Below are 27,633 nucleotides of genomic sequence, written 5' to 3' on the forward strand. Positions count from 1 at the left end.
GCAAGCACAGAGTAAGAAGGAAAGAAAGTTATATAGAATAAAGAAAGGTAAAAAGCCCAGAGGCAAAATGTACTGAAAGAGAAACAGGATAATTAAAGTTAGAAAAGCTGGCTAGAAATAAGCCAAGCTAAGGCTGGGCATTCTTAAGTAAGAATAAGTCTTCATGTATTTATTTGGGTGCTGGATAGCAGGCCCCCAAAGAATAAAAAAAACCCCAGCTATTATGTGATATTTTGTTTGTGTTCTGACAAATAAAGCTTGTCTGGAGATCAGAGGGTGGAGCTAGCTACTAGTTAACCATAGAGGCCAGGTGGTAGAGGCTCACTCCTTTGATCCCAGCACCTGAGAGGCTCATGCCTTTGATTCCAGCATTTAGGAGGCTCATGCTTTTGATCCAAGTACTTGGGAGGCTCACGTCTTTAATTCCAGCACTTGGGAGGTGGAGATAGGAATATAAGGTGGGTGGAGACAGGCTCTCACCCCCTTTTTGGTCAGAGGATTCATAAAGGTAAGAAGTCTCTAGTGGCTGCTGCTCTGCTCTGATCTTTCAGCATTTACCCCATATCTGACTCCTAGTTTTTATTGATAAGATCATGCTTCATCCAACGACATATGGCCTAGAGGTTTTGTCTTTTTTTTGTCTCATTTTTTTTTTTTCTTTTTCACTCATGCACTCTTAGCCTTTCCTCTGGATTTATCAGGGTCCTTTTATGGCTGGGCAGTGGGAACTAACCTGAGAGAGGTGAGCAGAGCCTAGAGCCAGGTGCCTGGTTCAGGTCTGCACCCCCCCCCCCAGTTGGCCATATGACCTGGAGTGTCACTATTCCATACACCAGTCCTTGGCCCCGTAGAAAAGGAGGAAGTTGTATGTCAATAGTTGAGTGGTTAGTATATGGTAAGAACCTGTAAGTGTTGGCCTATGGCTGTAGTTTGAATGAGAAATGCCCCTAATAGGCTCACATATTTGAATACTTGGTCCCTGGTTGGTGGTGCTGTTTAGGGAGGTTGTGGAACTTTCAGGAAGTAAGGCTTTGCTGAAAGAAGTATGTCAGTGGGGTGAGTTTTGAGAATGTGTAGCCTTGCTCTACTTCCAGTTTGCTCTCTTTGTTTCCTTCATGTGAATAAAGATGTGATCTGTCAACTTCCTGTCCTGGCTGCCTGCTACCATTATGGACTCTCCATCTGAAACTAAAAGTCCAGTTAAACACCTTCTTTCTTTAGTTGCCTTTAATCATGGTGTTTTATCCTGAAACAGGAAAGTAACTGACAGACCTGCTTTATAAAACCTACCATGAGCGGTGAAAACAGCAGGAGTCTAAATTATAGAATCACTAACAAAAAACCTTGACAACTAAGTCTTGATATTGAGTGTCTGCCTCAGTGCTAGAGAACAGGAGCAATGATGCATAGAGACAGGTGGACCCATGAGATGCCATGACTGAGGTACCTACCTGGAAAAGGTGTTGTCAAAGATAAGCAAGTAGATGCCAGGGGTTCGGACCTTTAGCTGGCCCCGGATACTCTCCTTGTGGGAATTGCACCGGGTGGTGGGAATGAGGACCTGGCAGGGAGAGCAATAAGAAGGTATCAGAGAAGCTGAGGGCCTGTGAGTCCTCTACGCAAGCTGAATGAGGTCATAGCTGTAGAGGGCTGGGACTAAAACTTGGCCCCAGCCAGGATGGGGTGTCACCCACCCACTCACTGTGGGGAGACAGTGGGTATGCGTTTCTTCCAGAATCATGAACCAGTCCCCAGCATCCCTGACCACACTAGTGCCAAGCTATTCCAACATTTGGAGAAGTTGAACTTTCATGCTTTTAGGAAGACATTCTAAATGTCCACTTGACCAGTTGCCTTGTGTAGGTCCTAGTGCTGTCCTTAGAACACTGGGTCCTCTTTCCAGATGATGACATTCAGGCTCTCTATAAACCTGCTGGGCCCACCCTCCTCCAGGAAAGACAGCCCCGAATCCACCCATGATCTCTCACATGGCATCACCACAGGCCCTTCTCTTGGATGGGTCTTGGCTGGTCCATGTGATTTTTATCTTTCCAAGCCTAATTCTTAGCCTCCTGTGTATTCTCTCAAAAATCACAAATTTATCCCCTAAGGGCAAATCTGGGCATACAGCGTATGGACCAGGGCTAGTCCTTGGATGGTCAACATCATCCCCATAGAGGCAAAGTCTTCTACCTGATTATCAGCTAAAGCACAGGGCTAAACTTAAAACTGAAGTTATATGGGCTAGCAAAATGGCTTGGTAGATAAAAGAGCTTGACTTGCAAGTCTGAAACTTGGAAACCATGTAAAAAGGTGAAAGGAGGGAACTGACTCTATAAAGGTTTCTTCTGATCTCCATGTACAAGCTATGAATGCATTCCCCCTCCCCCTCAATAATAAAGTGAAACAAAACAAAACTGAAGATGTGACAGGAACAGATGACCAGTATTCTAGTTTGTTTCCTTCCTTCTTTCTTCCATCTTAGAGGGTGTCTCCCTCAGTGCCCTACACTGTTCACTTAGCAAAGCCTACACATAAAGTGTTATATAGACCATCAGCTCTACCACTTTAAGCTCCTAATTTTAGCAAATGACATCAGAAGTGACTATTTTTATTCACCCCTTTTACTCTGCAATGAGACAGTCTCACTCAGTGTGGCCTTCACTGTAGACACAGGGGTCCCTTTCCAGTTGTACCTATAATGCCTACCTACCCACACTGTGATTTCTAGCTGGAATCATAAGTGTTTATTTTTTCAGGTCTCTCTCTGTTTATCCTTACAATGCTTCAAGAACAGATTTGGGTGTCATCCTGTATCTCTTTGTCCCTAGTAGACTCTACAGAATGCGGGACATAGCAAGGGCTCAACTATTAGTTGTCCAAGGATCCAGCAAGGTTCCTATGTGTTGTTATGAGACCTATATATGGCCATCTGTTTTCTGAAAGGCACAGGCTGGTCAAGAGCATGTGAGAAGTCCCGTGACTAGGTACTAAAGATGTAGACCTAGAAATAGGCTTATTTAGGTTCATGACTTTTCAGGGAACCACAGGCAGAGAAAATAGCATCCTTTATAGCTGACTGGTGACCTGGGCCTGGAAGGGCAGAAGAACAGCTAAGTATCCTAGACAGGGTTTTTTTTTTTTTTCCCCCTCTGTGTTCATTGTGGGACAAGACAATGGTGGTTATTAAACCCAGGAAGGACACCTTTCTCTCTCATTTTTTTTCCTCTGTGATAATCTTATCTCTTACATGTCTCTGAGATTTACCTACAGCTCTATCCCATGATCAAATGGGACATGTGAAGCACAGAAGTAACCTTCAGCCATGTGAAGACAGTTCTCTTGAACTTCACTTCTGGGTCTTGTTTACCCAAGCAAATCAAGTCTTAGGTGCTTTGCCTGCTCTGGGGAAGGTCTGCTCAGGCACCTGGAGTGTGTGTTAAGGACCCTAGTAGGGAGCCTGGCCTACCTTGCACTGGTCAAGCGGTGTGTCTTCTGTCTCTTGGAAGACCACACTGAAGGAGATGCTCTTGGGGTCAGAAGAGAATACCCAGCTGATAGTGAGGCCAGGCTCTGCTACAGTGATGGGGATCAGGCTGTAGGTACTGGATCTCACAAACAGCTCCCTGTTACCCTCTCCAAAGCTGGTGATCTCATCCACTGTGAGGGGTAATTTGATCCTAAAACAAAAATGCAAAGAGAAACCGGGTTCAGTATGGGAGCCCATTCTCGGGTTCCTTGTGGCTTTACCCAGCAGGTCCACATAGAGGATGATTAGGATCACGGGCCTGAGTGCAGGTGTCTGAGATGGTCTGCACTTGGCTGTGCTGGGGGAGGAGGTCTTTTGCTCCACCCCTTGGCATCTCTATAAAAACCCTGGGGCAGAGACAGTCAGGGCCCATTGGAAAAGGTTCCAGGCCCTCTCGAGGCTATCCTTTATTTTCTATCTGTTTATCTCCACAATATTCTCTGCAATAAATCCTTCTAATATTTCCTGCTGCTCGCACTCAAGAAAACTCTGGGGAGCTGTGGGGTTGGTGGGTAAACTCCCCACAGAATGGCGCCAAGAACAGGGATTAAAGAAAAAAGGAAAAAAAGGGGGGACTAAAGACAAATGAACAGGGACTAAAGACAAAGTAATAGGGACTAAAGATAAAGGAAAATAATAGTTTTATTACAGAGTTTTTGGCGAAAGTACTGAGTCAGCCCTGCCAGTGGAAAGGCATACCGGTGTTATGAAATATATATATGTATATATATGTATATATATATGTATGTATATATATGTATATGTATATATATGTATATATATATATATATGTATATATATATATATATTTGAGAGGCAAGGGTTTTATCCTCGAGAGAAAAGGAAAGTGGACTGAAAGGATTCCAAAGCTGCAGCGCAAAATTCTCTTCTGTCAAAATTTTCTATTTTCTGGCCGGGCGTTGGTGGCGCACGCCTTTAATCCCAGCACTGGGGAGGCAGAGCCAGGCGGATCGCTGTGAGTTCGAGGCCAGCCTGGGCTACCAAGTGAGCTCCAGGAAAGGCGCAAAGCTACACAGAGAAACCCTGTCTCGAAAACCAAAAAAAACAAAAAACAAAACAAAACAAAAAAAAAAACAAAAAAAAAAATTTTCTATTTTCTATCCCTTTCTCAATTTCTCCCTGTGAAAAATATAAGGTATAGGGTAGTAATATAGTGTAGGAAAAACTTATAAGTGTAAGATCGTGTAGGAAAAAATAAGGCAACTAGACAGAAAAACTCTTCAATTTTCTAACTTTGGGGGCTATGAAAGCAAACTGGTGGAAAAAATCTTTCTTTGGGCTTTATGGGTAGTAAAACTCTTTTTTGAGCTTATGGGGAAGAAAAAGTTTCCTATGGAAGCTTTTGACCTGGGGACAGCTGAAATGCTAAGTCCAAGTGGCAGGAGAAAGTGTTTTCTCCCTGAGGCAAAAATGGGAGTGTAAGAAGTCAAAGTTTAAAGTTGGGAAGTTTTGGGAAAAGTTGGTCTGTCTTTCACCTGGGGGGGAAAAATCTTTCTCTTAAACTATAAAGCTTTTCTTGGAAAATTTTTTGGGGAAAAAAATCTCTCTTAAAAGCCTTAATCTTTCTCAAAAGCTCTCTTAAACTTAAAAACTAAAGTCTTTAACTTTCTCTCTCAGAAGGGCAAAAATTAGATCACCTGAAGATATTAGTATGGGGACCACCTGTGATTAGCTCTAAGGGAAAACAACAAACTTAAGACAGCAAAACCTCTCTAAGTTCTTTCAAGCTTTAACAATCCTCCCTGCAATGCAGGAGGCAGGAACAAGTTTCTAAAAACCTCTTCTAAGCTCTGTCTCTTCAAGCTAGTAAAAGACAGTGGGTCAGAGTACCCTGAGGGAAACGCTTGGGAGAATGCAGGTAAAGAGCTACAGAGAGCCCAAAAGGGCAGAAAACTACCTGAGAAAAGCAAAAAAGCCAAGCTTTTCAGTTAAAGCCGAGCTAAGGCATCAAGGGTTTTGTTTCTGAGTGAGCTATGAAAAGGTGCTCCTAACCGTCCTAATGCAAAGATCCCCTGAAGCAATGCAAACTGTTAGCATTGTATCCTCGCTTCTGACCAAAAACCCAGAGGTGACTGGCCAGCATCTCTGAGTTTGAGTGCATTTAGGGGATACTAGGGTTCCTGCCTTTGTAAACTTCCTGGAGCACAGAGCTGAGGCAGGAAGGTGCAGGACCCAGGGGAAGATTGCTAATGAAAACCAAAGCTAAAGCCAGTAGGAATGTGTCCGCTTTCCTACAAGTCCCAGTTGATAGGTCCACAGCTGCAAAAAGAAATCTGAGAAAAGCTTTTCTATCAGAGTAAGGACCTTTCTGGGAAAACAGTAAAGCTGAACTGTGTCTGAAGCAGTCGTGCTGGTGAGTCAGAACGCTGTCTGGGGAAAGAGCCCAGCCAGGGCAGAATAGAACTATCCAGGAGTAAAGTTTTCTTTTCAGTCAGAGAAAGCATCTCTTTGAGAAAAGCTTTGTTTCAACTGACTCTGATGAGATGAGGGAGTGTAGCCCTAAGGGGTGATTGCCTCTGGTATAAGCTATGTCCTTGAGCACCCAGACAAGCAAATGCAACCCACTGGGGAACTGGGCCAGGTGAAAGGCCTGAAGGAAAAACACCTGTCCTAATGCAAGCTTAGATATGGCAAAAACCTCCCTTGCTAAGCTTGATTTCTGAACACAAACCTCAGACCTCGAAAACAGAAATGGACAAAAAGCCCCTACCTTCAGTAGTGGGGAAAGCTGCCACTGTAGTGACGGAAATGTTTCTGGGGTAGAGGGGATAAATTGAGACCAAACTGGGAACTGTCTGGGAGAAAGACTCTGAAGAAACAGAAGGGACATAATCCTCCCCAGAAAAATATGACCTGAAAAAGCTGCTAGAATTTGAGGCAGATTCGGGGAGAGAGAAAAGCCCCTACCTCCAAAGGCAGCTAGCAGAAGTACAGAGCTGCAGACAGATACCTGAAGCTCTGCACTTGGGGGTGGGGGTGGGGGTGGGGAGAGGAACAGGCAAAATGAGAATAAAATTAGTGGGAGAAAGTCTCTGAAGGAGCTATGGAAAAGCTCTGTTGTAAATGTTTTTCACTGACTGGCTAAGGCAAACACAAGCCCCGAGGAAAGTTGCTATCAGAAATTACAGCCTCAATGCTCGCTAATGAGGCAGGTGCAGTTCTGATTTGGGGCCAGTGTCAAATGAAGGAGAGACATCTGTTGAAGCCAGCTGAGAAGAGAATAGGAATCGCCCAATGTGCCATAGTTGAAAATGTAAAATGCTTGTTCAAATCTCCCATTGTAAAAGTAAAAAACTTTGTTCAAATCTCCTGAGCAAGAATTTGTAAGCAAGTCTGGTAAAGGAGAACCAGTTGACTCTCAGACCGGAAAAGAACTATGGGAAATGAAGTCCAAAAGCTAGCTTGCAATAAGGGACTGATATAAGGGAAATGCATTCTGGGAAAAGTAGTTTTTCCGCTAAAGATAGAGACATTGCCCTGAAACTTTTGTCAGCTCTAAAATTAAAATACAGCTTTTAAAAGAATAAGCAGGAAAATCGTCTAAAAGTTTAAGTGTCAGTTCCATTGGAAAAATTGAAAGGATATGGAACTAGGTGCTTCATGGTTTGGGGCTCTGTTGGTAAAATGCCTTATTTACCCTAATAGCTGTGCAAAGTTTTTATGGTAGTTGGAAGACAAAAAGCTACCTGTAAGAGCAAACAAGCCACTTTAAAATCCTTAAAACAAGGGAAAGCAGTTTATACACCGAATGTTGTCTTAGATATGAAGAAAGTTATGTTGAAATTAAAATTCTTTGCCTTTTGAACAAACTGCCTGCAATGAGTAATTCCTTTGCAAATCTAATAAGGAGACAAGGAAACCAGCATTCAAAAAAGAAATGACTGCTTTATAGATGAGAAACAAACTTCAGAAAATCTAGCTATCTTAAAAAAGAGTTGCTTCACCTGAAAGTTCCTTATAAGAAACCAATGCTAAATATTACAGCTGCTAATAACATCAGGAGTTAAAGCTAATGAAGTGAAAATACTAAATCCTGAAAATGCTTTTTCTCAAAGTAAGCTAATGAAGGATATGTTTCATGAAAGAACATCTATGTTCTTGACTCCTTTGAATAGTAACAGTTTTGGTGAAAATATTGGAACTAACAACAATCAAGTCAAATTGTTTCAACAAATTCAAGACACTATCCACAAAAGAAAACTGCCATGCTTTGTGGGCCATATTAGAGCTCACTCCAATCTTCCTGGTCCTTTAGCAGAGGGTAATGCAATAGCTGTTAACAAAGATAGTAGCATTATCCCAAGTGGAAATGGCTCAACAGTCACATGCTTTACATCAAAATAGCAAAAGCTTAAGAAAGCAATTCAATCTTACCAAAGCAGTTCATCAAATAGTTAAATGATGTGGGGTAAGTCCAAAATATTTTCCTGTTCCTCACTTAGGGGTAAACCCTTGAGGTCTTCTTCCTAATCATCTATGGCAAATGGATGTTACAAATATTGTAGAATTTGGCAAATTAAGATATGTACATGTGACCATTGACACTTATTCAGGATTTTTAATGGCTAGTGCACAACCTGGGGAAGCTACAAAATATGTAATTATGTACTGCTTGAAGTGTTTTTCATATATGGGTATACCTATAGTAGTAAGGCATTTCAACAATTTTGTACCCAATGGGAAATCGTACATAAAACAGGTATTCCTTATAATCCTCAGGAACAAGGTATTGTGGAAAGGGCTCATAGCAGTCTTAAAATACAACTTCAAAAAATAAATATAAAAAAGGAAGAAATTTACCCTCAATCGCCATATAATGCATTAAATCATGCTCTTTTTGTTCTGAACTTTTTGAATATGGATGTCTATGAACAGTCTGCTGCAGATAGATTTTGGCACAGTGGCACCCAAGCGACTTTTGCTCAAGTGAAATGGAAAGATCCCTGCTCGGGATTATGGAAGGGTCCCGATCCTGTGTTAATATGGGGTCGAGGACATGTTTGTGTTTTTTCACAAGAGGAGAATGAAGCTTGGTGGTTACCGGAGCATCTAGAAAGGAGCGTGGAACTAAGAAAAGTCAGCTCCAATGACGTTTCCTATAAAGGAACCAGAATGAAAGTGGCTCAATTAGTATTTCTGAGGTTTTGTCATTGGTTAATGCAAACAGTGAGGAAAGAGAGTTTGGAGCTGTGCCACTTTTGGCTTTACTAGCTTCTTTAGAAAAATACCTTATATATCACCTAATAAGCTGTGCAGTATTTGGCGAAGAGCTTTACAGCAGCTAAATACGGTAATTTCACCCTCAGTGTGAAGTGAAATTTTTTGGTAGAGCAAACCAAAAGTACTGCTGTAATAGAAATGATTGTCTGCCCCAAGGACAGTCCTCGGGGAAGACCTTGATCTGGAGGGGTGGGAATGGGGGGTGGGCTGGGGGGAAGGGGAGGGGGGCAGGAAGGGAGAGAACAAGGGAATCTGTGGCTATTATGTAGAACTGAATAGTATTGTAAAATAAATAAATAAAAATATATATAAAAAGAAAAACAAGGAATAAAATACCTGTCCACATTTAAAAAAAAAAAAAAAGAAATGATTGTCTGAATTAAAGTACTTAGTCTAGTTAAAGACCGTTTACCGCTGACAGTGCATCTCTGCTGATCTGGAACGGCTGAGAGAACTGGCAACTTTAGAGTGCGGCGTCATCCTGGGAAGGTTACAGTCCCCTCACAACAACTATCACAGTTCTATAACAACACTCACTAAATCCCAGTGCTTTATAGCAAAGCTGACTATAAACTCTAAACTTTAGAAATGATGCATGTACTTCCTGTCTAGTTAAGAGAATCTAATACAGATAGTGATGATAATTAAGAGTATGAAGTAGAAAAAGATGAAAATAAGATATGTGAGTTTGTGCAGAAATTATTCTGTCTTGTTAGATCTCTGTGCTAAGAAATCTTTAGGTGTTGGCTAAATTAGATATATGCTAATGGTAGCCCTATATAAGTTTGTAAAACAGATCTATAGAGTTCCTTTAAGCTTGCAAGAAGTATCTAAGACACGTAGTAATAAGCTTGTAAGAAGTAAAGATGCTAGTTGTAATGTAAATGTAAATGTAACTTTAAATAAGAATAAGATGGAATGAAATAAGTATATAAGTAGTAAGAAATATATTTGCTAACGTAGTTCTGTAGTTTTCTTAAGGAGTATAAATAAGTAGATGTTAATACGTTGTATGTGAGTTTGTAAAAACGTGTAAATGTTGAATGTGAGTCTAAATGCTTTGAAAGGCAAAATATGTTATATGTGAGTTTGTAAAAAAGTGTAAATGTTAAGTGTGAGTCTATTAATGTATATGGTGAAAGCACCTGAGACACAGGAGGTAGTGTCCTAGTAGACTGCAAAGCAGACAGTCTGAATGGTTTCAAAGGCTCCAGAAGCCACTAAGAAGCTAAGAATGGCGGATGCCAGAACCAGCACAACAAGGCATCCTCAGCTAAGATCCGTGGAAAATCGACTCAACACAGAAAAACCTGAGCTAACATCAAAAACGGTGTGGTTTAGAATACTACTGTACCTAAAAAGGTCTCTGGCTTGAAAATAAAAGTTCAGAACTAAAATTGTTAACTACAAAAAGTTTTGGTTGTAAAACGTCTCTTCATATTCTGAAGTGAAAGCCTGATACCAGAATTTATTTTTTGTTTGAACTTTTGAACTTAAAATGAGATAAAACTGTAGTTTTTTTGTAAAGATTTTGGTTATGGATTTCTCATATTTGTAAGGCTAGTACCAGAATTTATCATTTGAATTTTAAGACTTAAGAAATGAAATAAACAATAGAGATTTCATTGCAATGGGACAATTTTGATTAATGACCTAGGAACGGTTTTCTGGAATTGGGTTAAAAATGGAACTGTTTAAATGAAGAAATTTATTTCTACATAGAATCAAGATGCAGTTTTGTGTATGCATATATGCTTTATTAACTGGTGATTCATGAATTGTTTTGTGGAACTGTTTATGTAAAAATGGAATTACTTATGGAACTGGTTTAGTGTTACAAATGGAACTGTTTAAACAGAAAAGTTTGGGTTTTCTAACTAGGCTTGAGATTTTGCTTAAAATTATAAAGAAAAGGGAGAGTTAATATTCCTTAGCCTATTTAATTTAAAAAATTTGAGTGGATTAATGTCATGTTTTGTTAGTAAGAAATGCAAATGGGGTATACTAAGACTATTAAAGTGTGTAAAGAGTTTTATTAAGAAACTGCTTTTGGATGTCTTGCTAAAAATTTTCAAAGTGTTAATGGTTAGATTGAAAATATTGCTTTTCAATATGGGTTTGTAGGAATTGTGTAAGTTTGGGTTCCTCTAGGTTTGAGATTTTGTTTAAAAAAGTATAAAGAAAAGGAGGAGTTATGAGATTGAATTATGTTCGCAGAAACCTATTGATATTAATGCACCCTGGTTTTGTGGAGTTAAGGAAATATTTAAGTTTGATGTGAATACATCGAAGTTTTTCTATGTTCTGTTAACAAGAAAATTCAAACGATTGAGTTAAAGTTGGAAGACAGAGAAAATTGTTAACTATATATAGCACCATATATGCTAATTCAAATGGTTCTGTTAAGAGTTAGCTTTGAGTTGTAAGATTGAGAGAATTGTGACTATGTATAGCAATATTTATGTTAACCTGTTAATGGTAATGATGAAGCTAAGGGATTCTTTAAGTTTGTAGTTGCCTTAAGAGATTTTCGTTTAGAAAGGGCTTGAGGCAGCTAAGACTGCTGTAGCCACCTTGGACCTAACTCAAAAGAGAAATGCCATCTTTATCATCCTCTACTCCCATATTGGTAGGTGTAACAGCTATGGAGATTGCTGTAAGCCATTAATAGTTATTTTTTATATGTTAAGAAAGGGGGACGTGTGAGAGCCCATTCTCGGGTTCCTCGTGGCTTTACCCAGCAGGTCCACATAGAGGATGATTAGGATCACGGGCCTGAGTGCAGGTGTCTGAGATGGTCTGCACTTGGCTGTGCTGGGGGAGGAGGTCTTTTGCTCCACCCCTTGGCGTCTCTATAAAAACCCTGGGGCAGAGACAGTCAGGGCCCATTGGAAAAGGTTCCAGGCTCTCTCGAGGCTATCCTTTATTTTCTATCTGTTTATCACTGCAAGATTCTCTGCAATAAATCCTTCTATCTAATATTTCCTGCTGCTTGTACTCAAGAAAACTCTGGGGAGCTGTGGGGTTGGTGGGTAAACGCCCCACAGTTCAGTGGATTGTCTGAGACTTTAAGGTAACTGGAGATTTGAGACTCTTGGTAGGATAAGCATGGGCACCTGTGACTAACATATTTATGAGATGAAGCTTTGGTTTGAGTGCTTACCACATGGCTGGAATAGTTCTTGGTAGCAAGTCACAGCTGTCAAAGACACAGGAAGTCCTTGCCCACATGGAAACTATGGGGACAGTCTGACTTGCTCTGAGTCTCTTATGGGTAGGATGTGAGTGTGATGATTAGTCTTATCACACCTGTGAGGCTGGTCCACAACTCAGCCCACCGTCTTCTTCCCCTTTATGTTCTGCCTCCTCCTTTCACCCAATTTAGATACACCTCCCACAGTCTCTCTGCAGATTTATATGAGAGGGGTTGGAGGGGTTGAAAAGTCAGACCTGAGAGAACTTGGGTCAGATTTCACAATTGTCTTGAGTTTTGTTTTTCAAATCTGTAGAATGGGAACAGCCACATTTTCCTCACGTGTCCATTGTGATAACCCTGAAGATTGTGGAGCTGAGGGGAAGCCTCTGACCTCAATAAGCAAGCATCCTTGGATCCACTTTGCAGGGGGACAGTGCTGTGACAGTCTGAGACTGAGCCACAAATATTGCATGAGATGACATCAGAGAATGAGCTTGACTAGGTGGGAATCCTTGCCACTCATCCCAGGTGCCGACTAGCTGAGTAGATTTCCTCTTCTCAGTCACTCAAAGGCAGCAAGTTTAACTCAGGATTATGGGAACAGGGCCTTCAAGTGGAGCTGAGTACCCTGGTTCAATTCCTTAACCTTTGCAAGGCTTTCCCTCAACTCCACAATCTTTAGTGTTATCACAATGGACATGTGAGGAAAACATGGTTGTTCCCATTCTACAGATTTGAAAAAAAAAAAAAAAAAAACAAAACTCAAGATAACTGTGAAATCTGACTCAGATTCTCTCAGGTCTGACCTAAACTATTATTACCCTTTTATTTGCAGTTCAGTTCTCAGAGTTCATGTAGAGTAGCTCACAATTGCCTGTAATTCCAGCTCCTGGGGGAACTTTGGTCTCTATAGGCACCGGCACACAGACAGACAGACAGACAGACAGACAGACAGACAGACAGACACACACACACACACACACACACGTACACTGACACACGCACTCAAAAAATTAAAATAAACCTTAAAAACAAAACAAAATTAGTGTGAATAAAGTTTGCCTTGTCTAGACACTTCAACTGGAGTGGTAGTCTCTTTCTTTGCATCCCTGAACTTATTTCTAACACCTTGAACTTGCTAGGGACTATCCTGTCTTAAGGCCTTGTCCTGGCTATTCCTTCTGCCTGAAATATTATTCTCTCAGATGGCTATCTAGCAACTTCTTCACTTCCTTCAAGTCTTAACACCACAGTGTCAGTCTACATGAAATTGCAAATTTCCCTCTCCTCTAATCTTACTCTTCAGTTACATTTTTCTATTTCTCTTATTTGCTCATTTTCCTTGTTCATTGTCTGCCATTACTCAGTATAACATAAAATCTGCCCCCAGGAGGGGGGTCTTTTGTCTTTGTGGCCCAATGAGCTTGATGTAGTAATGAATAAATGTTAGCAAATGAGTGAATGGTTCTTTCAGCAATGGTAATGCAGCTACTGGAATCCACACTGGAAAAACTAACTCTACGGTATCAAGTTATACTAAAGCTAGAAAAACTTGAAGACTTTAAATGCTATAACCCACATTTGGAGGCAGAGGCAGAGGATCAGTAGGTTAAGGCCAGCCCAGGCTACATACCAAGTTTTAGGACTGAGCTATATGAGATCCTGTCTTAAAAAAAAAAACAAAAACAAAAACAAAAACAAAAACAAACAAACAAAACAAAGAAACAAATAACATAAAAGAAAACTTAGAATATTCATGTAAAAAAAACTACCAGTATATATTCATATAAAGGAAAATAGACAGCTCTGGTGAAAGCAGTGAGAATAAAAACTGAGTCAATTATCTCAGTCCACTGTAATTAGCATTCTAGAGCTAAAGCCTAGCTAGATTCCTGTCCCTCACACCCACTGTAGAATCCTGATAATGGCTGTCCACAAGAGATATTTATCTTTCACTTTTTATTCTTTTACTCACCATTCTTTGTCCATTTTAGCAACTTAATTCCCCTACTCCCAACCCCTTCTGCCCTATAACTATCCCAGCTTATAAGTAGAGGGTGTGATCTAATTTTGATTCTTACAGAGACTCCAACCCTTTGCAGGTTTTTCTCTCCCAAATAAAAGCATGTATTGTCTTAAAACAAACGAACAAACAAACAAAAGAGTCACCTTTGCCAAAACTTAAAAAAAAAAAAAAAGCAGCAGGTTGTAATGGAGGGAATCTCATTCTTATGATGCCTGTTCACAAGAGCTAACACAAAAGTCTTCCAGAATTACAAACTTTCACAAAGGGCCCTGAAATTGCACATAACATATCTGCAAGGATATGTGTCCAATCGTGGACTGATACTACCATTTTTATGGATCATGGTAGCTAAGGATTCAAAACAGTAGTCTTCCTCTTGTCTTTTTAACAACATTACTTTGTCATACAGCTTACTAGGTATTTCATTCCCATTGCAGTATTACTCCCAAATAAATTTAATAATCTTTGGAGACTGTTTCTGTTTGGTATTTAGGTAGACCAAAATAGTTTGATTATTTCTATTTTCTACAACAAAAATTCATTGCTCTTATAATAAAAACAACAACAACAAAAGGGGCTAGAGAGATGGCTCAGCAGGACTCTATTCCCAGCAACTACTTGGCAGCTCACAACTGTCTGTAATTTTTTTTTTTTTTTTTTTTTTTTTAGATTTTTTTTTTTTGCTAACTCACTTGGTGCAGGCCTCGAACTCACAAGATCCGCCTACTTGCTCCGATGCTAAAAGCTGCGCACCACCGCCAACTGTCTGTAATTTTAATTCCAGGGGATCTGATGTTTTCTTTTGGCCTCTGTGGGCACTAACCAGGCTTGTGCATGGTGCACAGATAAGCATGTAGGTAAAACACCCATACAAAACAAGCAAAAAAAAAAACCCCGCCATTAACAAAATTAACATAAAAAAAAGGAACAGGGCAGGGAAGGAAGACTATAAAGAAACACAGGGAACTTTGCAGTGACAGACTGATTTTGTGGTTATGTTGTTTATGATACCATATTATTTGTTAACATCTAAGCAATATACACTTTAAAAGACAAGTCTTTTTTTTTTCTGGTTTTTTGAGACAGAGTTTCTCTGTGTAGCACTGGCTGTCCTGGAACTCGCACTGTAGGCTGGCCTCAAACTCAGAGATTCACCTGCCTCTGCCTCTCTAGTGCTGGGACTAGAGGCATGTGCCACCACCGCTCGGCTAAAAGACAAATCTTAATGTATATAAATTGTGCTTTAAAAGTAGAAAGTACAAACTGAAGCTCCTGATGCAGTTAAAATAGACATCAGTGTTCAAATAGAGAGGCCTGGAACACTTAGGAAGGGGAAAAAAGAGCTTACAGCCGGGTATGAGATAGCCAAAGTGACCACAGAAGAGGTAGGACAGGGCTCTGGGCAAAAAAGCCAGTGTCTGTATGCTCTGGCTGGTTCCCATTTCCACAGTGGCTTGCTGAAGGATATACACAAGGCACTAGCTGGTTCCTTCTCCACAACAGCCCTTCTGAGGGACATATATAAGTCTCTGGCTAGTTCCTACTTCCACAATGGCTCTGAGGGACACAACACAAGGCACTGTTGCCCTTTCACATATTCTTGCTTCTAATTCAGCTAGCTGCAACAGACTGAATTGTGGGTAAAGAATAGCTCCTAACACGATTCTTCCACCTAGTCCAAAGAGGAGACCACCCCAGGTCACCCTGTAAACAAAGAGCTGGATATGAGGCAACACAGAAAAAGTACAGCTAGATCTTAGTAGGTGTGACAGAGTTAGTGTTACATCTCCACAAACAAGTACACCACAAGCCAGTGAGGTTGCGATGTAGCTCAGTGGTAAAGAACCTGTCTATTATGCATGAGACTGAGTTCAATTCCAAGCACTACAACAAAACAACAAAATGAAACAAGCTCTACAAACTGGCCACATATAAGTAAGAACAAAGAGAATAATTTAATGAACTACCAACAGACTCCACCAAGTTCTGAGACCAGCAACACCTGTAAAAATCAACAACTAGCGGGCTGGTAGCCAGCAACAGTCAAGACCAAACAGTTAACAAAGCTAGTCAGAGATGAACAGAACACTTCAAAATGTGATCACTACCCTGTGTGAGCAGCATGTGAAGAGCACACAATTATCTCTTCAGTTGGGTGAAGAATATATGCAGAGTATGGGATTCTTCAATTGGCTTGGCCTGTGATATGCTCAGAGAATTAGCCTATGTCAACAGAAATCACCTCAGTCTTTGTCTAGTTCTCTGCTACAAGTCTTGCTCCCAGAAAACAGCTCAATGTTTTTTCCTTTCTTAGTACTCTTCTCACTTTCTTTAATTTTTTTTTTTTTACTTTTTGTTAACTTTTCTGAACAATGCCTGCTTTTGCTTTACTTACTCCTATATGTGTGTCTTTAATCATTGCCCATTTGGCTGGATGTATGTCCTTTGGTTATGACTGACTGGCATCTGAGTCTTTGAATCACAGACATCTAGGCTGAGAAAGGCCTCGTTGCACTCAAAGATCTGCATCATTCCACTGGTGGTAAAACAGAGCACTGGGTGGGGCCAGCTCCTGCTCTGATAGGACCAGTGTCCCTCCTCCATACTCCATTCTCCTGGGACTCCTTTCCACTGGCACAAGAGGTCCACTTAGCAGCTTGCCACTTACATCAGCTCTCCTGACTTCAGCAAGCAGATTTCAGCATCCTGCCCCATTGGCATGTCTTCAGTGTCTTCAGGGGTTAGTGAGTTTGATGTGGTATCTCTGAAACATCACAAAGGAGAACAAGCCATTAGCTATTAGCACACAAAATCATGTAGCCTGAAGTCTATAATGGAGTCATGTAAGGACTTCAGTGGGGACAGCAGAGGGAAGACAACGGGCTGTAAGAGATTGTTAGGAAGGAGTGTGCGTGAGTATAATCACACCAATGAGTCACTCTCCTCTTCCACATCAGCAAATCCATCCTTCCTTCCTTCCTTCCTTCCTTCCTTCCTTCCTTCCTTCCTTCCTTCCTTCCTTCCTCCTCCTCCTTGCTTCTTTCCTCCTCCTCCTCCTTTCTCTCTCTCTCTCTCTCTCTCTCTCTCTCTCTCTCTCTCTCTCTCTCTCTCTCTCTCTCTCTCTCTCGTGTTCTGCCTGCATGTATCCCTGCATGCCAGAAGAGGGCACCAGATCTCATTATTATACATAGGGGAGGGAGGCATGATACCAGCACCACTGTCTCCTTCCTCCTTTGTACTGGCCATGGGGCACAAGAACTAGAGCCCTTGCAAAGTTGGTTCCAGAATCAGATACCCTGACTGCAGCCCAGTCAGTACAAGAATAGGTCTAGGCAGAGATGGGACAGGGCCATATACAAAGAGGACAGGGTGAATACCTACCTCTTCTTTCCTTTCTAATGCACCATCAGGAGTACAGAAGGAGCTGCATTAGCACTGGGGCTGTCCCAGTTTCCAAAGTGTGCTCTGTGGACCACCAATACACAGGGAGCAAGTGTCACATATAACGTCTCTCTCTTAAAAAGTCAGTGAATTTAGGCAGCTGTCTAGCTTTTTCTTCCTCAAACATTCCCTTCTGGACGGAGGAGAGAGCTCTTAAGACCCAGTAAGCTAATGACAGAAGTGCATAAAAGTTATAGAACTGAGTTTGCCTGGCACGGTGGCACATGTCTTTAGCACTTGGGAGGCCGAGGCAACTGGATCTCTGAGTTCCAGGCCAGCCTCGTCTACAGAGTATTCTAGGACATCCAGGACTAGCTACATAAATAGACCCTGTCTCAAAGGGAAAAAAGGAAGGAAGGAAAGAAGGAAGGAAAGAAGAAGAAAGGTACAAGATTCACAAGTCCCACCCCCCTACTCCTCTACTCCCACTTTTAAAGCAGCAAATAATTGGCGGAGAGAGAAGACTCTTTTCGTGGAACCATATGAAAGCTGTACAGAGAACTCCAGAGATGCAGCTATTATGAGTTCTCACCTATTCTAGATTGTGCTTTTTGGTGTGTCATTTCCCCATGTTACCCATACACCTGTAAGTAACACCATTAAATTCACTGATTCAAGCTAGATTTGGATGGAAGTTTCTTTGCTTGTTAGTGCCCTTATCTTGTGTTCTTGTATTTATCTGACCACAGAACATTGTGAACACCTGAAAAATTACTGACTCTCAAAACACATTGGCAAATAAAAGTTCCTGGATGGGTACTCAAGCCCTAGCTATTTCTCCAAGGCAGAATAGACTGCAGCTTAGTGTGTTCCCACCCAGGACTCTACACCCAGCTTGGCCAGTAGCTCTCAGGGGTCTCATAATCTAACCAACTTCAGCTGACAATTATGCCCCAAAAGAAATAGTCTGCTGTCAAGTGAAGGCCTTAGTTAGGAAGGTCTCCTGCCCAGCATGATTTCCCCCAAATGTTGTAAACTAGTCTCAAGAGTTCTGGGGGACTCTCTTGAAATGCTCCATGGATATGGTCAGTATGCCTCAAACTCTCCTCTCACCAAAGGCTCCTGTCTGCCTGGACCTCAGGCACGTTTACTTCAGCTTCACATGGTTTCAAAAGCCTTGCAGCATTTTTGGGAACTTTGGTAGTCATGTAAATGCATTAAGGGATAAAGCAAATTTGACAATGGCAGGAAACACAAGCAGGACCACTAGAGGGCAACCTATCTCCTTCTATAGCCATGTCCTTTCTTTACTACTGAAGCAGTTTTCTCAGAAGTCCCTAAAATCGGTATTCTCAAGAGACCTTTCTCCCTTCCTTGCTTCAGCAGTAGGGCCTACTATTAGCTTCTCTGGATTCTTAGAATGACATGCCCACCAGTCCATTGATATGTTCTTCCCTCTGAGGCAGTGGTTCTCACCCTTCCTAATGCTGTGATCCTTTAATACAGTTCTTCATGTTTTGGTGACACCCAACCATAAGATTATTTCATTGCTACTACATAACTGTAATTTTGCTACTGTTATGAATTTCAATGTAAGTATCTGATATGCAGGATATTTGATATGTGACCCCCAAAGTGGTTGCAACCCACAGGTTGAGAAACATTGCTCTAAGGTGATGATTCAAGTGTTCCCTAGGAATCTCATTGCATACACAGTCTATGCTTAACAAATGTATGCATTATAAGCCTCAGTGTAAGGGACTTCCCTATCCCAAATGCCATCAAAGGTGGATGTAATCAATACTGCAATTTACTAAAGAATAAAGAATGGCTCAATGATTAGGAGTACTTGCTAATCATTGACCCACATTCAGTTTCTAGCACCCATGTTAGGTGGCTCACAACTGCCTATAACTTTAGCTCCAGGAGATCCAACGCCCTGCCTTCTTTTGGCCTCTTTAGGCATGAGCACTCACATGCACATACATACACAGTTGTGCCTAAATAATAAATAAATCTTTGAAGCTGGAGAGATGGTTCAGCTGTTACGAGCACTTGCTGCTCTTCCAGAGGATCCAGGTTTGGATCCCAGTACTCACATGGTGGTTTACAACTCTATGTAGCTTCAGTTCCAGGGGATCTGGCACTCTCTTCTGGCTTCCACAGACACTATATGCACATGGTGCACATACATACATGCAGGCAAAATACCTACACACATAAAAATCTTAAGAAGTAAAAAGGAATAGAGAGGTGCAGAAATAAGGCAGAGGCTAAGGGCCCTCCCTACCCCTAAAGTGATCAAAAGCTCATACCTCTCTGGGCAAGCAGTCATCTGGGTACTTCCAGTTAGACCTCTAGCATTTCTTTTTTACAAGTCTGAATATTTTAACTTGCTTTTCATTTTATTATTAGACAACAATTCTCTAGGCTGCCAAGAACAGAAGCTCCACCTGAGGAATGCCTAGCAGCCTGTGATGTCTTGCTTATTATGGTCTTTCTTGGAGGTCTCTCTCCATTTTGTCACTTGCTTCACTGAATCCCAGACTCCAGCAGGGGACTGGGAGTCTTCAGTTCAGACTGCAATGTCCAAACTTACATTAATCAAAATCAAATAAACTAGAATTTCAGATCCAAGTTTGCACTAGTTATACTTCAAGGGTTCAGTCACCACACAGGCTGGTGTTACACAGTGTGGCATAGGACACATGCACCATAGTAACTGACTTCCTTTTTGTGTAACAACCAAGCCAACAAGAGTACTTCTAAGATCTTGGCTTCTGAAGACTTGGTTCCTATAGTCTGATCACAACACACAAACCTGCAGGCCCACCCTTGTGACCAGTAACAGTTGCTGATAAATAAGCCATTCCTGGCTCACTTGCAAATGGCTGGCTATTCCCTCAGGGATATTCAGCCATGAATTTGTCCTCCACAGCTCTGCCACTCACTAGTGCCCTGTGCTAACCTCTCCCCCAAATAGCAGGAAATGTAAAAAACCTTGGGTCCTGGAAGTGATATCCAAGAGTTCTGACTTGAGAATGCCAGGTTTCTCTAAAAGGTGACAGGTTAGCACAACTGACTTCTAAAATAAGACTGCCTCAAGAGTGCCTACCACTTTCCCTCCATTCTCTTCTCAATTCTATTTTAGATCTTCAAGTATTCCAGAGGAAATGCAAGACACAAACAACTGGGTACTCACTCTTGAGAAGTTTAGATCTTTGATTCAAAGGAACTTAAGGACCTTGGAACAATTATACTACAAATATAAATAGTAAAAGGCTTTTTTTTTTTTTTTGTAAAGTGGTCCCAAATGAACTAGTTTCTTGAGCTTTGTTGCAAATCTTTTGTTTTATACAGAACTTTTCCTTGCAGTGTAGCTATGACAAAAGTACCACACCCTCTCAACTACACACATCCAATCTCCTACATTCACCCATGCATGTTCCTATAGATGTTCATGCACAATCACAAAGGGTTGAGATAGGACTCTGTTCTCACTGGGGGAGACAAATGATTTCTGAGAAGAATGTAGCAAAGCTTGACAAAGCTCAGGCCATTCTAGTGCTACTCTGTAAATGCAAATTTGGGTCTTTTGCAAGAACAAGAAGTGCTTTTTAACTGCTGAGGCATCTTTCCAGCCCCCAAAGGGTTCTTTTAAGAGAGGTGCTTCAACTACATCCCTCTCAGTATTTGGTGCAGCCTATGCATTTATTCATTTGTTGTTCATTTTTCACTGTATCCATGAGGAAGTGAGCAAAACCCAATAGTTGTATATGGAATCATCCGGCACACCTGTCTTACAGCAAAATTGAATATTAGTTTCTAGATTCTGGTCCTACTCCCAGTTCCTGACTTCTAGGGTAATCTCCCAGAGAAGTCAGCAATGTTAGCTCATGGAAACTAATAACCAGACTGCATTAAGATCATATCTACTACATGGAGAAGGTCCAGGAGGGCAACCCCCAGGCAGTTCTAAACAAGACAAGCCTGGTAAGTGGGCACTGCCTGCCAGGGACCTGTGGGGCTGACTGCAGAGCTACACCAGGCCCTCCAGCACAGCCAGACACCTATAAGCAACCTGGTCCACTGGTTTGGGAATGACCAGAAACCTGAGCTTATAGCTCTGAATTCACTAGTTATTTTAACTCTGGTTTCTATGTTCTCATCTATACATGGAACCCTCAGGGTTGCTGTGAGACATCTGTGGTACATGTTGGATATTCACACACAGCCTAGTCCACAGCATGGACTTTGTGTTGACCTAGACGCAAAGTGTTCCAAAGATATGTGTGACCAGTAAACAAAGTAATTTCAATGGACAAAGTCCACCATCTTCAGTGGACAAAAGTCAAATCTACTTACTGCTCCCCTTTAGTTAACAAATGGAAACCTATCAGGTTTTAACATCAGAATATGTGCCAAGCCAAGAAAAAGGGAGTATAAAGCATCAGAATCATGCTTCATTTTTGACTCTCAAATTAAGTGGGCGGGCTTGTCAAGACTGTCATGTAGATTCTGCCTGTGGGATAGAGAAAGGGGTAGGTCACTAGCTGAAAGCTCTTAAATATTTGACGGAAACACAGATCACACATCATAGAGAAGCAGAGGCAGACCTTGAGTGAGCATACTTCACTCTGGAACAAAGCTACTGGGGCTTCCCTATTGGTGAGTCATTTGTTTTTATTGGTTCTCTTAGATTCCTGCCTGCAGCATGACCTTTATACACCATGCAAGCTACTGAATTCAGCTACACATGGCTTCTACCCCCTACTCCCATGGTTGCTGTAAGGGTTAGAGAAATATGAAAACTTTATTGGTTCTGGCATACAGCAAGTGCTTATAAAAGAATGAGAAAGGTAATAATGGAGTAACCAGATCCACCCAGGAACATAAAGCAGTCTAGTTGCTGGTCTCCTATTTTTAGCAATAATTTTTCTATTTTCTGTTCTTTTGTATCTTACAAAACAAGCTATAATCCTCAATTACCATTCACTTCTTTTTCACTATGAATCATTGTGAAACTACAGACACTGGAGACTACAGAAAAATAAAAAGGAGATGAATTAAGTAATTTGAAATTCTGCCAGCCAAAGGCCAATGCTAACAGAGTTTGGTCCTTTAAGACTGTAGTCAAAATTATAAAATTCTTAAACAAGAGTCTATAGAATATGTGGTTCATGAAGTCCTGGAATTATAGACCTTTACTTATTTCTCAGTGAAGATCTACAGCTTTAATGAGATTCATAAAAAGGTTTGTGATCACAGAAAGTTAAGAAGCTAAGTGTGGCAGCAATCCCAGCACTTGGGAGGTGGAAGCAGGAAGATTAGAGGGTGCCATCTATTTGTTGTAACCATAATAGCTCATGATTTTTTTTTGCATGTTTTTCTATTTATTCTGTTTTCAGTAATTTAAATACAATGAAACTTACAAAATAATTAAAAGTACTTTTTAAATATTTGAGTTACATTTTATGCTTCAGATACAATTATAGTTTATTATCAGGCTTTTACATCATGTCCCAAGTTTATTACTTTTCATTTTTATAAATCAACATTTTGATCATAGATAAAGAAATGTTCTTAACATTTTGTATAAGGGGCAGTGATTTTGTGTGTGTGCATGTATACTTGTGTATTTGTGGGTACACGTGCATACGTAAGCAAGTGTCTTCCCTCAAGCACTGTTCACCTTTTTTGTTGGGACAAGGTCTCTCATTGGCCTGGAACTCACCTTATAGGCTCGTATGACTGTCTGACCAGTGAGCCCCAGGAATATGTTTCTACCTCGTAGTGCTGGGGTTACAAGTGTACACCAGCATGCTCACCTTTCTTTAAAATGTGAGTTTTAGGGAATTAACTCAGGTCCTCATGGTTGTAAAGCAAGCACTTTACTGATGCCCATCTCCCTAGTCCAATGATTTTCAATACTCTATTTGTACGTTCTAGCCCCTATCTGCCAATATAACATTGAATATGAATCTATGCATTTTCTGAAGAGTCATGCTAGGGTTGGATCCAGAAAAAACAGGTACAACAAAACAGCAAATACAAGTCAGGTAACAACAGAGAACTGAATGATATCCTTAGGAAAGTAAAGCTGTTTATTTCGTATTATAAATGATGAAAAATAAATTGTCCCTATGTGAGTCAATAACATACACACCAATATCTGACCTTATTTTAGCATCTCAGAAAGCTGTGGAGCAGGATGCCTAACTCCAGCCTATCAAGACCAGATACCTAGCCTTGAGGTCTAGGCTTGGAGACTATGAGTAGCCTTAAAGGCACAGTCCTTCCTTGATGGTGAGAAAAGGCATTATGGCTTTAGGGAAGGTAGAGGTTGCAGAACCATCACAGTGGACACTGTTTCCTCCTAGGACTCAACTTCAGGGCAAGAAATGACCACATGAATTAAAAAAAAGAGGATGTCTTCAACTTTCACATGCCCTCATCTGACCAGGGAATATTTTGTCTTGGTAAATCTTAGAGGTTCTACCTAAACACTTGCTCATCTTAAGACATCTTCTAGAACCCACACTAGTGGGATATGTAGCCAGGACACTGGCAAGGTTAGCCTGGCCCCTACAGTAAGGCCACAGGTTACATTACCCTATGTCCTACTTGTGGTCCTTGGTAAAGTGAGAGGGAAGAGCAGGGTCACAGACATGACGGCCATGGAAGATGAAGTCCTGGGCAAGAAAGGTAGGCATGTCGTCTTTGCTACAAACCTATTTAGCAGCCACCCTACTTTATGCACCATTTTAATTCTCCAGGATCTGAGACTCCAGCATAGATGCCACAAACTGAAGAGATGATAAATAGAAAAGTTTGGTTTGGGGAGTCAGGAAAACACCTTTATTCCCTGGTAGTCAAAGTTCTGGGCACCTAGGGGTTTTCTTTCCCTTGTTGCTCCATCAATTGCCCTTTACACCATATAGTTGGAGAAGAGTACACAGGAAGAACTCCCCAGTCAGACACAGTTCTTGTCATCCCCCAAACCCTTGAGGATACCAGTAAGGAAGCTTCTTTGGAGGGGCATTTGATTTGGCTTTCATAATTTTTAACACCAAGTGTGGTTATCTTAGTTAGAGTTTCTGTTGCTGTGATAAAACATCATGACCAAATCAAACTTGGGAAAAAAGGGTTTATTTCATCTCACATGTCCTGATCACAGTTCTGATCAGGAACTGAGAACAGGAACCTAGAGGCACAAATGGAGGAGTACTGCTTACTGGCTTGTTCCTCCCTAGCTTGCCTGTCCTGTTTTCTTACAGCACACAGGACCACTAGACTAGGGGTGTCCCCACCCACAATGTGCTGGGCCCTCACACATCAATCACTCATTAAGAAAATGCACTACACACACACACACACACACACACACACACACACACAAAGCACTACAGACCTGCCTACAGGCCAATCTTTTTTTTTTTGGTTTTTCGAGACAGGGTTTCTCTGTGTAGCTCTGCGCCCAGGCCAATCTTATGGAGACATTTTCTCAAGTGAGAATCCTTCTCAAATGACTCTAGCTTGCGTCAAATTGACATAAAATTGACCAGCACAGGGCAGAGAGTGGCAGGCACCTGCTATGAACCCAAGAAGATGGAAGCAGGCCTCCCTGATAGACAGCAGCCTGTGTTTCCAAACAGTTGTAGGCCTGAAGAGACAGCTCAGCAGTTAAGACCAGACAGTTTCCAGAGGATCTGGCCTTCAATCCCAGTATCACATGGCTGCTCACAACCATCTGTAACTCCATTCCCAGGCAATCTAATGTCTTCTGGCCTTGGTAAGCACTGCACACACACAGAGCTCACAGGCATATATACAGGCAAAACATCGATACACATAAAATACATAAACACATAAAATACAAAACAAAATAAAACAAAAAAATCAAAGGGCTACTGTGTCCACTTGATTGTATGGTATCTTTTTTTAAAACAATTGAGCACAGTGTTTTATGGGATATGCATGGGAGGAGTCTGAGACTTTTAGGGTTAATGAAGAGTCTGAGCAGTTTCCCATGGGAAATGGCCACCTTCAGCACACTGCTATCACTGAGCATGATAACGAGTGGGGTTAGAGATGATAATTTGTTTCCTAAATGAAATTAATAAGGACAGTGGGAAGAAAAAGCATCACTCAGACAGAACCAAATATAACTCTTGGGTTTTGACTCACAGATGTTTGCCACAACAGACGCCATGAATGAGGACTACGAGGCAGATCCCTGGCTCTCCAACAATTCCAGTGATAACAGCCAGGAGCACAAATACTTCCTAAAGTTCAAGGAGATCTTTCTCCCCTGCATGTACCTGATGGTGTTTGTCTTTGGACTAGTAGGGAACTCCCTGGTTCTGATTATATACATTTTCTACCAGAAACTGAGGAGTCTGACAGATGTGTTCCTGGTGAACTTGCCCCTGGCTGACCTGGTATTTGTCTGTACTCTGCCCTTTTGGGCCTATGCAGGCACCTATGAGTGGGTCTTTGGCACAGTCATGTGCAAAACTCTTCGAGGCATGTATACAGTAAACTTCTATGTGTCCATGCTCACTCTTACCTGCATCACGGTGGATCGTTTCATTGTGGTGGTCCAGGCTACTAAGGTCTTTAACCAGCAGGCTAAGTGGAAGATCTGGGGCCAGGTCACTTGCTTGCTCATTTGGGTGGTCTCCCTGTTGGTCTCTTTGCCACAGATCATCTATGGTAATGTTGAACGTTTTGATAAGCTTATCTGTCAGTACCACAATGAGGCGATTTCTACTGTGGTTCTTGCCACGCAGATGACTCTGGGGTTCTTCTTGCCACTGCTCACTATGATTATGTGCTACTCAGGCATTATCAAGACCTTGCTTCACGCTCGAGGCTTCCAGAAGCACAAATCTCTAAAGATCATCTTCGTTGTAGTGGCCGTGTTCCTGCTGACCCAGACACCCTTCAACCTTGCCATGTTAATCCAGAGCACAAGCTGGGAGCACTATATTATCACCAGCTTTCAGTATGCTATCCTAGTGACAGAGGCTATAGCATACTTTCGAGCTTGCCTCAATCCTGTGCTCTATGCCTTTGTTGGCTTAAAGTTCCGGAAGAACCTATGGAAATTTGCGAAGGACATTGGCTGCCTCCCTTACTTGGGAGTCTCAAGTCAGTGGAAATCTTCTGAGGACAGTTCCAAGACTTGTTCTGCCTCCCACAATGTAGAGACCACCAGCATGTTCCAATTGCAGTAGGCCTGGCCAGACTTGGAGAAACTAGCATCAAAATTCTTAGGAGCATGGCTATGTCCTTTGGATGCAACAAGAAAGGCGTTGCTTATAGTATTTGGACTCTTGTGGAGAAGTCACTGAAAACTGTGGCTGGTATACAAAGCTTCTCAGATATAAACATATCCTGTTCCTAATATCTAAGCCTCAATGTTCAAAGGAGAAATTCTTATTATTTTTTAAGCACTTTCTCTTTTCCATCCCTAAGAATGCTAATTCTAGAGACCTCAGGTTCTCTTTTACCAACTTTGGGGCTAAAAGTTGAAGAGGAGTTGCATCAACAAAACTGTTGATGGCAGGTGTCATGCAAGGTTCCTGAGCTCAGAAGATTCTTCTATGGGCAAGCAGTGGAGAACGCAAGTGCTGGTCACTGGGCACCTAATAGGATGAGACCAAGCTCTGATTCATCCAGGGGTCTGACTTTTGTATTGGCGGAATGCTTATATTTTCTTGGATTATTTTTTGAAAGTACAGCATAAGAGACTGAAATTAGGCCAGGATAAATAGCTGAATTTCAGTAGTCCATATAATGCTAGAAAAAATGTGTAAAAAGGAGCTTAAGACTATAACAAATCTAAGCAGCATCATTAGAGGAACTCTGGTGGCTTTGCTCATCTTAAAACAAAAACAAAAATAAAAACAGAACTTTCCAATGCCTGCCACACATAATAAATATGTACACACAAATATATCAAATATTATGAGTTTCATGGCTAAGAAATAAAACATTTTAAAAGTTTTCAAACTGCTTTCACCTTTAGGTACATTCTATTTTAATCTTGTATGCCTGGGACACAAAACAAAATAAACCCTCACAAACAACACAAAAACAATCCAGCTAGAATAAAGGAAATAAGTTAAAATTAAACTTGGGGGGCAGTGGTCTATGAAAGAAATAGACTATACCAGTGGTAACAACCTTGCTTTCATGGTGGTTTCCTGCTCCTGCCCAAGATGTGGGGAGCATTTGTTTAACTCTATAATACAG

At 41.3% G+C, this 27,633-nt stretch overlaps 2 protein-coding genes across 2 annotated transcripts in view; one reads left to right on the plus strand and one right to left on the minus strand.

Moving 5' to 3' along the window:
- Nucleotides 1-27,633, minus strand: part of Fyco1 (FYVE and coiled-coil domain autophagy adaptor 1) — a 91,499-nt gene that overhangs the window by 4,917 nt on the left and 58,949 nt on the right. The window contains 3 exon segments of the mRNA XM_028860586.2: nt 1,452-1,561; nt 3,470-3,680; nt 16,661-16,756. Coding sequence (XP_028716419.1) covers nt 1,452-1,561; nt 3,470-3,680; nt 16,661-16,756 — 417 coding nt within the window.
- Nucleotides 21,855-27,329, plus strand: Cxcr6 (C-X-C motif chemokine receptor 6). Its single transcript, XM_028860588.2, has 2 exons — nt 21,855-22,041; nt 25,563-27,329. The coding sequence occupies exon 2, from the start codon at nt 25,563-25,565 to the stop codon at nt 26,610-26,612; it is 1,050 nt and encodes a 349-aa protein (XP_028716421.1). The 5' UTR covers nt 21,855-22,041; the 3' UTR covers nt 26,613-27,329.

Source organism: Peromyscus leucopus, chromosome 7, assembly GCF_004664715.2.
Source record: "Peromyscus leucopus breed LL Stock chromosome 7, UCI_PerLeu_2.1, whole genome shotgun sequence".
Lineage (NCBI taxonomy): Eukaryota > Metazoa > Chordata > Mammalia > Rodentia > Cricetidae > Peromyscus > Peromyscus leucopus.